The sequence below is a fragment of the Cryptosporidium andersoni genome (assembly GCF_001865355.1).
Source record: "Cryptosporidium andersoni isolate 30847 chromosome Unknown contig_2, whole genome shotgun sequence".
Classification (NCBI taxonomy): domain Eukaryota; phylum Apicomplexa; class Conoidasida; order Eucoccidiorida; family Cryptosporidiidae; genus Cryptosporidium; species Cryptosporidium andersoni.
Genome location: NW_027122843.1, coordinates 193,322 through 208,695, shown reverse-complemented (window position 1 = coordinate 208,695; position 15,374 = coordinate 193,322). Strand labels below are relative to the sequence as shown.

Here is a 15,374-nt window from a genome sequence, read left to right as displayed (position 1 = left end):
TACACACGCGACGCAGTTGCAATATAAAGCCCCACCAGACATATAGGCGCCTAGAAGCGCCTAAAATAACTGGGCAATATCTAAGATTACAAATAGATATTAAAGATTATTTTAAAATTTCTCCTAAAAATTTAGATTATTTATTCTAAGCTACTTTTTTTTTAGTGCTCTATCCCTTATTGATCTTAACTTCCACAAAACTAAGCTATTCCATATGAATGTAGGTATTAGGTTAGCCTAAAAGAAACAGGAGAGAGAGATGAAAATGAAAAGTATACTAAAGATTGTATTTAAAACAAAAAAAATCAAATAAGCTTACAAATATTAACTGTAGCTTGTGTGCCCAATATGGACATGTAGTTGACCATATTAATCCACCTTTACATAACTCTCTTATTGACTCTTCAGCCATTCTACAATTCAATATTAGCTTAACTAATTATATGTAATATATAAATAAATAATCAACTTACTTCTGTGGTGGAATTACAAATAGAGTCTCTTTCTTCATCTTAGACAACTTAGTCATAACAATAAGCAAAGTTTGACATTGGATAACAATGTTGTAAGCAGAGGATTCAACTTGGAGATTATTGCAGAAGTTTTGTACAGCTTTCTTGCTTGATGCATAAATTGAGTAAAGTGGAGCTGAAGTTAATTCAGAAAGTCCACTACCAATACAGAGAATAGCCCCTCGTCTTCTAAATAAAAATAGTCATTTTAATAAATTCTAGCCCTTAATATAAATAAATAGATTATTTTACTTACTGTTCTTTCATTTTACCATAAACCATTTTAGTCATCATAAATACACCTCTAATATTAACATCTATAATTTCATTAATAAAGTTAACATCTAGTTCATCGAAATACTGAGGATATGGATATCCAACTCCTGCATTATTAACCAAAATTCCAATATCATCCAACTCCTTTATTTCTTCATTTAACTGATCATATCCACTGGGATCAGAAAAATCCATTATAACTTCCTTTATTTCAGATTCAGGATGTGCTTGTAAATTCCTCATCTACAGAAGTATTAATTGAGTAAATTACACTATTAAAAAAAAATCAGGTTTTTTTTTCTAAGAAAAAAAGAAACTAACCTCAAGTGCAGTATTACTAAGTTTACCCTTATCTCTTCCAATAATCATCAAGTTCAACCCATGTTTATATAGTTCAATAGCCATAGCCTTCCCAATTCCATCAGTAGCTCCTGTTACAATAGCCCATTTTCCGAAATCTCTAGGTTTCTTACTAGATCTAAATATGGAAGTACATAATGAAGTGAAGAGAGCATATACATACTGAAAAATTGATATCTGACCAACAAAAGTGAATATATTACTTATCATCCTGTAGAAAGTAAGTTGTATTGTATATTTGTGAGCAAAGTGAAGCAAAAGCGCTGTAATGTGAGAGTTCTAGAAAATTCCAACATATATCTCGCGCAGAAATAAAATCTATTATTTAAGATTAAATAGAAGCAGATATAAAAGTACTTCTAATATAAATAGCGTTAATATTTATGATTTATTGCAATAATATGGTTCCTTATAAATCCTTAATCATTAAATTTTGTCAGAATTTGAATGTGAGATATCCTTAGATCTAAATTGAAAAAGAAAGTTAATTCAAGAATTATTAAGTCACAAGTAAATACAAAAGTATAGAAAAAATAAATAAATATTAATCTTTTAGTGTAAAGAACATACCTTAATTCCTGTAGTTCAATTTCAGTTAGCTGAGAAAAAAAGCATGTACAGCATCTATATAACAAATAAGTTATAGTTCCAAATATAATTAAACAAATCGAAATAATGCATAATATACTCCACCAGGGCCATGCTGAAGCACATATACTTAATAAATTCTGGTTTGTACATGATGATGAGTAATCCAGTTTAGAAGTACAAAAAAAGTCTGGATTATTTATTTGTTTACATGGTCTACAATATTTTGAAAGTTGACATTCCCCACAAGATACTATTGAACGACAATATAAATATATCTCATGTTCAGATGTGAAATTATCATTCATATCCATTTTCTCCTTATTTCCTAAATTAACATAAAATTACCCAACATCCTTGGCGCTACAACGTCAATTTATAGACTAGATGGAAAGGAGAAAGGAGTCTCTCTAAACTGGGAATTAGGGTTTAGGCTCGAAGTATTGTACATATCAAGATTTGGTAAAATTCGAAATTATTTTCTGGAAGTAACTTAGTGGATAAAAAAAGTACTCATATTATTACTCCAAGTTTATATGCTACAAATTCATTATATACTAAATATATCACACTTTTTATAACTCTAATATATCTATTCTCAAATCAGAAAATCTCACTCTTGAGAAGGCTGTTTTGGTTTTTTTTTCTTCTTTTTTAAAGATAAAGAAGTAGCTAATAGTGCTCTTAAATCCTCATTAATAACCTTATACTCTGTTTCACAGATACTTTCTTGTGAAAATGGCAATCCAGTAATACGTTTAACTCCCGATGGTAATATCAGAATAGTGCATTTAAATGCAGCTACAAATCCTCCCGATTTCTCAACTATTACAGGATATGGATAAAGTAGATTGTGACGTAAACACTCTAATATTCCTAATCTTGCTACTTTCTGATCAGATATCATATTTAGTGAAAAGGGTAATGTTGGAAATCTTCTATTAACTTCTGCTAGAAATTGCCTTGAAATTGGGCTCTTTAAGTTGTAATTTGTTTCAATTGCTCGTTTGTAAACGGTTGTTCTATAGTCAGATTCACGTGTCTTACCATCCCCCGAACTAACAATTACATCTAAGCCATAAACTTCATTAACTTCAAATTCAAATTCATCTACTTTTTCATCAAGAGTCTCATGTGAAATAATAACTTTATTACCATCAATTATATGTTGTTTTAATTGGTGAGATAATACACCTTGTATCATTGAGCATCCAAATTCTCTTACAACTGAATTCATGACAGAAGTAACTTGAGTATTTGTATTACCTGGTTTCATTGTTCTAATAGCTGCTTCTAATGCTACATAGGCTGCTTTTAATACATCAGCTTTTTTACCAGTAATATTATCAGTATCAATTACAATTGTGTGAGTAACAACACAAATATATCCATCAATATGTACACCCATATCTATTTTAACCAAGTCTCCTGATTTCAACTTCATACTTTCGCCCTCAATAGGCGAATAATTTCCACATATTTCATTTACTGAAATACAAGTTGGAAATGCTATCCCCTTATCAATTCTTTTACCATTCTCTTTCTTATTATAAACATTACTAGTCTTCTCTTCAATGAGCATATCTCCAGTCCTACATAATAATGAAATATCAGCTTCTGGCTTACATTCCTGTATAATATGCTGTAAAGTAGAGTTTAGAATTTCTGCACCAGTATGATATTTAGTAATAACATCAGGACAAGATAAACTCCCTGATATTTCCTCTTCGCTTAAATTGCCCATTTCACTTTGAGACTTTGACATTAATATAGAAGTATAACAAATAAGCTAGAGACTCTGATATTTGAATAATAGAAAAGTGCAAAGCAACAAAGTGTAAACTTGTTAACTCGTCTCAATAAAAGTTAACCGCTTAAAAGAGAAGACCATGTTGCATCTGCACGCTCTTGTTGAAATTCTAAACGTTTCCTTTTGGATAACATAAACCAACTTCTTCTAAATTTTAGAGATATCTTATTATTTAATTATCTTTCTAAAATATAGGATATATAAACTCACCTAGTTTTATATTTCTTGCATAATACACAAACCCATTCCTTTGAAGATGAAGGGGACATTATTAACTTTGCACAGGAAATATGATAAGATGACCAACAATTATCACAACTAATCAAATTACCAGCTGAACCACAATCTTGACATACTTCGTCATTTGACCATGTTTCAATTATATCTAAAATGTCACTTTGTTTATTATTAAGAATTTGACGTAGACGGATTTGAAGTTCACGAGCACTGAGATTTCTTGTTAATTGTGAACGATTATATATAAATAGAGAATAGTTTTCTATCTAAAAGGAAACCACAGAAATAAATATTATAAGAATAATATACATAGGATATATTTAAAGATTTATTATAGATGCTTATTTAGACCATAGATTTGAATACATATTAAGATCGTTATATGATATAAATGTATGAACCTGAGATATTGTATATATTTAGCTTACCTCTTGAATTATATATTTATTACTGTTCCAAGGAAAAAGTACCCAAGGAAAACTTTCATATATAGGTTTGAAGTTATAGTGGCTAATATTAAACTGATTAAAGGAAGACCATATAACCCAAGATAATGATATATAGAACAAGTCCATAATTATGCATGATGACTCTAAAATATTATTTAAATATAATTTTATATCTAAAATAAATTTAATAAATGAATATTGAGATGTTATTTTAGGATTTGAAACTAAATAACTTGAATGTTTTTGCTCTTATTAGATTCAAAAGACATTGCATTTAGAATCTTAATTATGACATTAATTTATATTAAGACAAAATAATAAACTATCTGTTATCTTTAATAAGTTAGATATTTGTTTAAGATCTAGACTTATTATTTATTATATTACCATTAAATAATGTAAGAATTTTTAATGAATATTACTGAAGATTAATAATCACTAATAATAATAGTTTACTTACCATTATTTTGATAATTTATCTTTATTTTTAAGTTATTTAAATTATGTGATTGATATTTCTTGTAAAGATTTCCCGATAGCTTTAAAGATTTGCAATATGATTTGTCACTTTTGTTATTAAAATTTAAACCTTTATATTTAGTTACCATAGGATACTCTAAATCTATAATAGTTAAAACCAATATAGCAATTATAAATCTTTGGATTTTATTATATTAAACATTACCTAAAATATAAACTAGATGTTTAAACCTCTGCATTGGTTTACTTAAACTTTTCACATTCAAAAAATTAGATATAATTGTTTTATATTGATTTATCATTTCATTATATACCCTAGAATCTTTTGTATTTGAGATCCACTTTTCACATAATTTACTTCCACACATACACTCAAAAGGTTGATCACCAGAAATTGAGGTCCCAAGTCTAAAATAAAAAAGCAAATTTGATATATTTTAAAACTATAATAATATTTCGAGATGTAGAATTATTATAAAATATATTCATGATTTATTCATCAAAATAAAGAGTGCTTATTTATAAATTCAATATATATTAAAATAATAAGCCACAATAATTAATAGTATTGAAGAATTAATACTATTGAAATATAATAACAAATTATTTTAATTCTATTAATATTTATAATCCATTGGTTATAAGTACTTTTGTATAGACTACTATTTATTTGTGTTACTTTTATTATAATATACATCTCAATAGTTGGCATACCTATAATCAAATGTTAATTCATCTCCAGCTTTAATATCCCTTAAAGAAAATAATCCAACTTTTATATCAGATCCTACAAACCACTTTTGAGCAACTAAATTTGGTTCACAAGAGTGATTAATAAATCTTGCTAAATTCCCTTTATACGTGGCATCAATATATGTTTCATTTCCCAAACTAAACACGTAAATATGCTTTGTTAGTTTACTTGTCATTTCTTTTCTCTCTTCAAGTTGTTTTAAATTAATAATTTCACCCACATATTCAATAACAAATTCCCCTAATTTTATATCTTCTGCTGTTCTTAATCCAATACCTTTAGATTTTGTATCAAATAAAGTTACAAGTTTATATTGTCTTAGTGTAAATCTACAATTTCCACAATCTTTGCTGCCTTGTTTGCAAATTTGGCAAGTATCCTTATTACATTCTATATAAATAGATTTATTTGTACAATATTCATCACAAGACTTTGTACATAAACATTTTCCCAAATCTTGTGCTAATCTTTTATTTACGTAACGTTTAAAACAGTATTCATTTCGAAGAAGACGTTTAAAAGGAGTTGAAATTTTAATTTTATAACCAGTAGGATCACTACATGTTAAAGACTTAGTTTCACTAAGTATTAAGTCGGAAAATCTTGAAGACTTTAGATTAGATCTAGGAGATATATCCTTGCAACGCTTTCTCTTCATAAAATTATAAGAAATAAGTTAATATTGCACTATATTAAAGAAAAAAAATAACTTAGTGTATACAAATGAGCCGAATCTATAGCGCTAAATAGCATGATATTAACATATTGTTACAAATAAACGTTGCAGCCTGAGCTACACCTAACTATTACTTATAACTTGGATTTATGTGATTAGTTACTGTCATCATGTTTAGATCTTTTATAACTACTAGATTGAATAGTCCCTAGTAAGTCTTCAGTAGTATTAGTGGTTTCATCATGCATCTGTGAAGATTCATATTTAATTTCATTAAATATTACACTATCATCTGTAGAATAACCAGTGTGGTATTTATTTGATGTATTACCTATATTTTGTTCTGTTGCTGGAATTTCTGATATTGTATTATTATGTACATCATTATTATCTTCTATAGAAAGTGAGTCTTTATTATTAGTATTCATTGTGATTGTATTTAAAGATTCAATCTTTTCTTTAAATTGATCATTGTTAGAATTTCCATCTTGTATCCATTTAATTTTTAACTCAACTTTTTTATTAATATTTGATGTAATTGAGCTGGAGTTATTTGTTATACTATATTTTTCTCCAGGAGGATGTAAAACAGGACTAACATCTTCATCTGTTGTAGAGTATCCTAACAATGATAAATTATCCAAATATTTTATAGATAAATAATTGTCCTGATATTGATCATTATAATTTAGATGCTTATTTTTAATATCCGTTTGAAATCTTGTTCTATTGGTACATACGTTATCAACATTCACAATCTGTTTCTCTCTTGATGTATTAGTATTACAGAAATCACCTACATGATTTAATTTATCTGAAATATCTGGTTTTTCAGAATCTATATTTCTACTATTAATAAAATTATATATTGTATCTTCATTAGTGTTGTGTGAATTCTCACTTGATAATTCTGATTCTTCATCCCAATATGTACATGATTTAGATAAGATAGGAGATGATGGAGGTAATTGTAAAGATTTTGGAACATAATCATTTTTAGACTCTTCATTATAATTGTACTTGCATTTAATAGGATTTAATTTTGTATTAGATACATTTATATTATTGTCAATCTCAGTACTATTACATATATTCTCAAAATTATCTTTAGATGAAGAATATTGTGAGAGCCTATAAGATTCAATAATTCTAGCATAAACTTTACAACCACATCCTAAAGAAGACTTTTTATCTAAATATCTTATTAATTTACCATAATTTTCCATTAAATAATTTACAAGTACCTGTATATTATTGCGACAGATAAAATCTAACATTTCAAGTATCACGCTTTCTAGTATACAGCCTTCTCCACGACTTCGTGAAATTTTTATATTATCTAATATATACATAACATCTCTTAAAATATCATGTTTAGCAAATAATCGATAATAAAATTCATCTCTAATTCCCAAACATGTCCTTAGAAATTTAATTGCTGCTATACAAAATAGTTTATGAAATGGATTAGTAGCCAAGTGGATTATTTTATAAGGTAATTGATTTTGTAAGACTTTATATTTTATTCTATAATTATGTTCTTGAACACAAGTTATTAGAATATCACAGAATAAAACTCTTGCTGAATAAAGAGCTTCTGTAACTCCATTATGAATATGTTCTGAAGGAGAATTTACTAAAAGATTGTCAATTAGCCTATCAAGTACTCCAACATCATAAAATAAAGATAAGGAATCATCACGTTCAGGTGCATCCATATTTTTAGGATCTAAAATTCTTCTAAATATAGAGCATATCTGGACTTGAGCACTTTCATTTGGAGATTTTACAAATATATCACACAAAAGATACCACAATGTTGGAATATTAGAGTAAACATCATGAGTTTCTGAATAACTTCTCCTTAATAGGATATCCCCTGAACAAGAATTTATATTTATCTCATTAGATTCATGAAGTATATTATCATCTACAAAATCATCCTTTGGTTTATTTACTAAAGGTTTTTGATATTGGGTTGCATTAGTAGATTCTTGTATTGCATGTCTTAATAATCCAGGATTTATATCACAAACTAAAGAAAAAGTTTCAATTGCCAAATCTACAGGACTAATGTAATTACTTTGAATTTTAATAGAAGGTTGAGATAATATTTGAGATTTATTTTTATGATGAATACTAGGTTGAATTTTGCAATCATCATTAATTTCCAAATTTTCACCACTTGATATTCCTAATCCTAAACTTGACTTTCTTTTCAATTTATTCTTATTATTAGTATATGAATCTTTATTTGTTACTAATTGGTCGATTTCATCAATATTCCTTGCTCTTGATAAATTATCCAATTCTATAGCACCAATACAATCTCTTCTCAAATATCCCTCAAATTCCCTTAAAATATTGTGCAATTTAATGTTCATAAATACCTGATGCCTCTCATAAATAGATAGCATTGGATGTTGTTTTAAGACTGTTAAAACTGCATGTACAAATTTTGCAGCCAAAAAATCCTTCTGAATATGATCTTTCAAATAACTCCATATTTCACTTGTAGTAACAATCATATTTAATATAGATGAAAAATTAGAATTGATTAAAGATGATATTCTTTGTAAGCTTTGTTCATCTAGATGCCTAGGCATTACAACATCTCTGAGATACATCAAACGATAATTCATATGAATTGTTTGAACATCAGGTAAAGGAACCACATTATGAAACTTTACATTCTGTAAAAAAGATTTATGAGGAAATCTCACTTTATAATTCTCTAGTGCCTCATCATATTCACATGCTCTAAAAAATTTAAGATAATACTCATCACTTAAAAGAGTTTCATATATTTCAGGATGATGCCCATAAAGAACTACAATTCTACGGATTATCTCAAATATTTTATATAATGATCTCATATCTTTACGTTCCTCTAATTCTTCCATTAAATCGAATATTTGAGATAAAAAACCTTTATGTAAAATGTCAGTAACTATGTTATCAGAACTATGCTGTTGAGCCTCTAATTCTAACTCTTCTATTATTCGATCTAAATTATATATCCGGGGCCTCTCTAGTATTAAAAAGTCATTATTATTATCTATTGTATTTTCATCACCTGTTAAGTCTACACATAGATGAGGAGCCATTGCTAGTATAAATTCCCAAGTTGTATTGCAACTTTCTGAATGTTGAAAGCTTAAAGCCCTATATAAATCAGGATTATTCCCATCCTGCCATGTTATAATTGTTTCTTTCTGACGACAATATTCCCGATTATTCATAATAGGAGTATCTACAATATAAGATAATATATTTGAAGTATTATTAGAACTATGATATATCGAAGTATTGTTGAGAGAATTATCACAGGGTATAACATTTACTGGATCATCACTATGTACCTAAAATACCGAAAGATAACTTAAGAAATTCTAAATTAAATGTTTAAACTTACAATAATATAAGTTTGATTTTTGTATTTTTCAATATTTAAATAACCTGTTCCACAGTCTATCCAGTTCCCATTATCTGGATCTACTTCATATAACTTAACTCGTCTAAGTTCTAGAGGCCAAGTATTAAAATCCTGAGAAGAAAAATCCGTAGACTCCTCATTATCTACTGAATTTTGTGTAGCCATCAAGCTCATTAAAAGCTTAAAAATTACAGCATTCAAATTTTACTTTAATTTCGCAGTGCCGGTTGTGTGTGAAATTAATTCCCAGGAGCCTATTTAAGTCCTAATTTTTTGCCTCATTTACTTATCCGCCCCTTCGTTAATTTCATTATTTATCAATTTATTATTAGATGACTCAAAAGTAACTTCTAGTGGGATCTTCATATTAATATCTACTTTGATAGGATCTACTGATATTTTGTAGTCTAAATTAGAATATTTCCTACGTAGTCCTCTTAAGAATTCCACTTTTACTTCTTCAGCTACCTTATCAAATACATCAACATTTTTAAAAGAAATATGTTTAGATTTCTCCATATATGGAGGTATAGAAGGTTCTATAGTAGTCAAATTATCTTCAGATATTTCAATTAAGTTATCCCTTGATTTACTTGGCAATCCTAGATTTGACAAAGATGGGATATCTGATATTTTATAGAGTAAAATATCATCATTATTTGAATCTAAGTGAGTAAATAAGGAATCTAATTTAACCATATTAGATTCTTCATTATTATATTTTATGGGAATTATATCAAGATCATAAATATTTGGATATTCTGATTGTTCAGAAGTAAATGAATTATCTAATAAAGGGGTTTCATTGTATTTAGATAGAATTCCTTCATCTATATCTGGAAACATTGCAATATCTTCAATCTGATTTCTTTCATTATTGAAATTTAAACTGGATATACCTAATTCTGAAAGTTTTGGAGTTATTAATGAAATGATATTAATATCTTTACGAGTTGTAGGAATACTGTTTAATGTTATATTATGGACTTTTGATTGACCACTTTTTAAGTTACTTTGAGGATAATATTTGAGTGTTTTTATAGTACCTTTTGGATCATAAGTATTAAAAAATGTACTTAATGATGTTTCCGGTTTGATTAATTTTGGTATTGGATCTTCATATATACTATTTATTTCTGATGTAGGGTTAAACAACTCCAGTATATTAATTACACCATTACTATTCACACCTTTTGATTTACTCAATACAAATAAACAAGTTAATATAAATATTCTAGTCAAAATCTTAAAATTCTGCATATCTAAATAATAAAATATCACACTTCTTTCTTCTAACTTTATAACCAAATATTGGATTAATAGATCTAAATATCAAATAGTTTGCGCCATAATGATTTAATGTATACTTATGGAATAACAAAAAACAGCAGGACGAGGTATTTATAGATGATCTAGGAGATAAAATAATTTGACAATATAATAATTTTTTCTAATAATAGGAACTTAGTTTGAACAATATAAAGATATTAATATAGAGAATCTATTTAAGTAAATAGAGGTAATAACTAACTTAATTGTACTAGTAACTTAAATAAACGGATAATATAGAAAAATAATAAGTTAGAAAAATCTTTAAGTGAGTAGATATTAATTTGATAAAGTATTAGATTTTAAGTGATAAAAGAAATATTCAGAATTCTACTAAACTAAGACTTAAAAGTATGTTCTGATGACTTCATGTTTTTTTATATTTAGATATAAATTCCTGAATTTGTTGTTTTAATTCGGACTGAGGAATTAATTCTGATCTTGATAGTGGAAATCTATTAAATGGATCTAAACCATCAGACATTAATATACGCTCAATAATACGTCTATCCATAATTTTAGATGAAGTAGGTAACATTACAGGATCAATCATAATATCTTGCATGATTGGATCCAAGAACTCTTCAGGTATATCCATTGCATCTATATTTAGTATGTCTTGATTTCCTTGTGCATGCTCAGTTGCTCTTTCCTGTATAATCTTAACTAGTTGTCCAAATTGTTTAAGTTGAACTAAATTGAGTAACCCTTCTCTTCTTACTATATGATATGCTTTAGCAAAAGTTGTAACTTTAAAAAATCTTTGTTCTTCTATAATTTCTGAAATTAACTGACTACAAATTTCTTGTTCAGAATTTGTAGATAAATTAACTGAATTAGTCATAGTACTTAAATTTTTAAAAGATAACTTGATATAGGTTAAACATATGTTTGCCAATAGTTGACGAGGATTAAAGTTATAGCTCTCAAAGTTACTCACTTTTAATTCAAGACATTTTGGACCAACTAATCTATCTAAAGTACTATTAAGACATGTAACTATTTGAGGAAGAATTAGAGGTGAATCAATTATTTCTTCAGGATAATATTGAGTTATTTTTTGTAGAAGACTAGCAGATGTATGAGAAAGTTGCATATAACCCTTACAGGATTGATTTAAACGTTCTAATGGCATCTCTTCAATAGAACTTTGTATATCAGAATTTTGATATGCCGATTCATGTTCTAAATCTTCATTATTTTGATTAGATGATTGATTTGTAATATTTATATTATTATTTGAATCATTACTATATATATTATTATTTGTCTGTAAATTATCACTATTTGCATTATTTGAAATCTCGCGTTTTTTAATTTCTGCGAGCATTGACATTCCTTCTTCTAATAAATAATTTAGGTCACTTACCAATAAGTGAATAAATTTCGTAAATGCTTCATCACGATCTTTAACAAAGGAGTATAAACGATTTCTATGAGATTCAATTCCAATAAGGTTTTCAAGTAAAATAATAATTGGTAAACGAAGGGAGAATCTATCGAAATATGGAGATTTCTGAACATCATTGAATAAAGATATTAAATTTGGAAGGATAAATTCTATACAATCTTCATTAGTTTCAATCTTTTGCCGATACTGAGGTAATTGTAATAAATAATGAATACTCCCAACACCTTTTTGGCAGCGTGAGTGAGGATTATTAAAATAATTTCCAAAACTTATAAGTGAAATACATAATGAAATATAAGAATCGAAATCAAATCCAATTATAGATTCATCATTTCCCTTAATTCTTAATATTAATTCAGTTGTAGTCATAATGTCATCTACTATTCTACTGGGTAAAACTGAAAATTGAGGTGACAAACTTGATGATGGTTGACCAAAATTTCTCATTGCATTTAATAATCTACCCTGTTTTGAATATATTAAATCATCCCATTCCATTATTTTGTTACCATCTTTATCAAAACTATAAATACTTCTTATAATAAAGTGGCAAAATATACTCAAGAAATGCCAATATGTAGTCATTATATTTGTATGAAATAATGTACAGTCATAAAGTAACAATTCCGCAGTAAGACGTTCAAATTCAGTATCTTGTCTTAGAAGTCCCATTGAACTAGAATTATTTCTATATTCATTAAGTTCATGTATTTTATTTTCATATTCTGATAAGATTGGGTGCATAAAAACTATTATTGCTTTACAAGAAAGCCAAAATATTTGAGTAGGAAAGCGTATAATATCATTATATTCAAGTTTCTTATTTTCAATATCAATCTTTTTAGCTTCTATAATATCTGCCCATTGCTTTATCTTTTCTTTATCCCCAAGAGTAGCTTCATTAATTAAATCACCAAGAATACTCTTAACCTCATTACCAATATCTCCATTTTCATCCAATTTCCCCCACAAAATATAAAAGTAATCCAAATCTGGAACTTTTTCTATTTTAACTGGTTCCAAAAGTTTTAATATAAGCTCTAAAACATTTAAAGAAAAACCATTTGTAGTCTGTCCAGATGTTCTTAAAATTAAAGATTGTATACTTGATTGTAATGATCTAGTATTTGAATTATTTCTAAGTGATGATAGACCAGAAATAGCATTAAATAGTTTAGTTCGTCCTTCATTAGAACAACATACTAATCCTATCCATTTAAGAACTTTTCTCCTATTATTAATATTAGATTTTAATATATTCCTAAATAAAATAAGAGATTGTTCATGAATTAGTGAAAGTTCATTTTTAATAGATAATTTAGATTGTGTAATTTGAGTCTGAGTCTTCATTAGTATTCCACTAAAATATTTCTGAATTATTGGATTTAAATTATCTTTAGATTGCAAACTTTTATCTATAGGATTTGGACTAATGAAACCTCCAAATAAAGAACCAGTTTGTAAAGTAAATCCTGGAGATGTACCAAAGACTGAATTATTATTAGTATTATTTGATGGTAAAAATAAAGGTCTATTTGTTAAAACATTTACTAATTGTTTAAATTGAGATAGAAACATAATATTTTTAGCTATTGACATATGTAAATCCATGAATGTCCTTCCTAAAATTTTCTCTATCAACTTATCTATTACAGGTCCCCATATAGATTCAATACAATTTGGATCATTTGCCTCTAATTTATCTAACATACTTGCCATAAATATAGTTGGAATTGCCATTTCTAAAAATTTTAAAATCCTCAATTTAATATCTACATTATTATCAACTTCAAAAAGTTCAGGACATTGAATTAAAAGTGCACCATATTTTGGTAGTAAATCAATACAATCAGAGATTTTATTTTTTACTTCATTACAAAGTCTTGTAGATGATAGTTCATTACGAAATCTACCATAAGATTCTACTAAAAATTGTAGTGCTAATACTCCTTCCTTCCAATCTCCAGATTTAAAAAAAGTTTTTAGACGATAGTAAATTATATCATCAATATTTGTAAACCTTAAATTTAAAGATTTCCCAGATTTCTCAAGTTCTTCAAAATAATCCTCAAGATACACAAAAGGAGAACCACTTAAACTTTTCTGTACCTGTAAATTTGACTGTAAGCTAATACGTAAAAGATTACTTATCAACAAACTTTCCTTTTCTTCAACTATGTTTGTCATAAACCTCACTTTTACTAATATCTAACAAAGGATGAAACTGTGAGCTAGAATATTTTTAAAATTTACCCGCTTTATAATACCTGGTACTTTAAGCGCACAATTTTTAACAATGATCATATACCGGTTAAAATTGCATGTGCGGGTTGTTTAATCAAAAACATGTCTACCTAATGCCTTATATACCCTTTATATTCATAATCTTTAATACATCACTTTTAATTAATTACCCACCAAATTTTTTTACAACTTCATCTACTTTTTTATTCTTAATCCTCAGAGAAAATACTTTATTTGGAAGTTAATCTGAACAATATTGATTAATTTTACGTGGCACTTATTTATATAATCCTTTTTTTGGTCATTATGTCTAGTTTTTGTTAACTTTAAAATATAAATAATTGAAATTATATACTGGAACAACAAGAAAAAAAGTACTTAAGTTATTTTTGATCTTATTTAAAAGAAATATTTTGATAAGGGTGGAATTATTTGCTAAATATATTTAGTGATTCTTAGAAAAATTGTATAGGTCTTATTAATTATTTATAAGATTATATATATCTAGAATATAATATTGAGATACTAATATATATAGTAAAAAAAAAGCTTTTTATATAATATCCATATATTAATGTATTTAATATTATACAAAGTTATAAATATTAAAATAGATGATATACCGCCTCTTTAGATAAAAAGGATTTTGACTTAAGAAATAGGTAGAATCTAACCCGTGAGAAATGTTACTCACTTTTGAGTTTTAGGTATTTTATTTATTTATAATTTTGACTATATATTTACTATATAGATCTATTTACTTGAAGTCTTAATTTTTATCCAGTGCAATGTACGAATCTTTATAACTCTGA

General features: G+C 26.9%; 6 protein-coding genes and 1 further gene across 6 annotated transcripts; all 7 read right to left on the bottom strand.

The window, feature by feature from the left end:
• Positions 1-150: 150 nt before the first annotated feature.
• Positions 151-1,309, bottom strand: cand_001070 (short chain dehydrogenase reductase family protein).
• A 265-nt stretch (positions 1,310-1,574) lies between these two features.
• cand_001060 (uncharacterized protein) lies at positions 1,575-2,050 on the bottom strand (the record flags this gene model as incomplete). The annotated part of the gene is made up of 2 exons (XM_067210356.1): positions 1,575-1,614; positions 1,719-2,050. The coding sequence occupies 2 exons, from the start codon at positions 2,048-2,050 to the stop codon at positions 1,575-1,577; spliced, it is 372 nt and encodes a 123-aa protein (XP_067068431.1).
• Positions 2,051-2,349: 299 nt separating this feature from the next.
• On the bottom strand, positions 2,350-3,501 carry cand_001050 (proliferation-associated protein 2G4; the record flags this gene model as incomplete). The annotated part of the gene is made up of 1 exon (XM_067210355.1): positions 2,350-3,501. The coding sequence occupies one exon, from the start codon at positions 3,499-3,501 to the stop codon at positions 2,350-2,352; it is 1,152 nt and encodes a 383-aa protein (XP_067068430.1).
• A 101-nt stretch (positions 3,502-3,602) lies between these two features.
• Positions 3,603-6,124, bottom strand: cand_001040 (SET domain-containing protein; the record flags this gene model as incomplete). The annotated part of the gene is made up of 6 exons (XM_067210354.1): positions 3,603-3,693; positions 3,757-4,049; positions 4,212-4,375; positions 4,693-4,848; positions 4,918-5,120; positions 5,427-6,124. The coding sequence occupies 6 exons, from the start codon at positions 6,122-6,124 to the stop codon at positions 3,603-3,605; spliced, it is 1,605 nt and encodes a 534-aa protein (XP_067068429.1).
• Positions 6,125-6,297: 173 nt separating this feature from the next.
• On the bottom strand, positions 6,298-9,752 carry cand_001030 (uncharacterized protein; the record flags this gene model as incomplete). The annotated part of the gene is made up of 2 exons (XM_067210353.1): positions 6,298-9,504; positions 9,558-9,752. The coding sequence occupies 2 exons, from the start codon at positions 9,750-9,752 to the stop codon at positions 6,298-6,300; spliced, it is 3,402 nt and encodes a 1,133-aa protein (XP_067068428.1).
• A 108-nt stretch (positions 9,753-9,860) lies between these two features.
• cand_001020 (uncharacterized protein) lies at positions 9,861-10,838 on the bottom strand (the record flags this gene model as incomplete). Its single annotated transcript, XM_067210352.1, has 1 exon — positions 9,861-10,838. One exon carries the CDS (start codon positions 10,836-10,838, stop codon positions 9,861-9,863), a length of 978 nt encoding a protein of 325 aa, XP_067068427.1.
• Positions 10,839-11,274: 436 nt separating this feature from the next.
• cand_001010 (U-box domain-containing protein) lies at positions 11,275-14,505 on the bottom strand (the record flags this gene model as incomplete). Its single annotated transcript, XM_067210351.1, has 1 exon — positions 11,275-14,505. One exon carries the CDS (start codon positions 14,503-14,505, stop codon positions 11,275-11,277), a length of 3,231 nt encoding a protein of 1,076 aa, XP_067068426.1.
• Between the last annotated feature and the right edge of the window lie 869 nt (positions 14,506-15,374).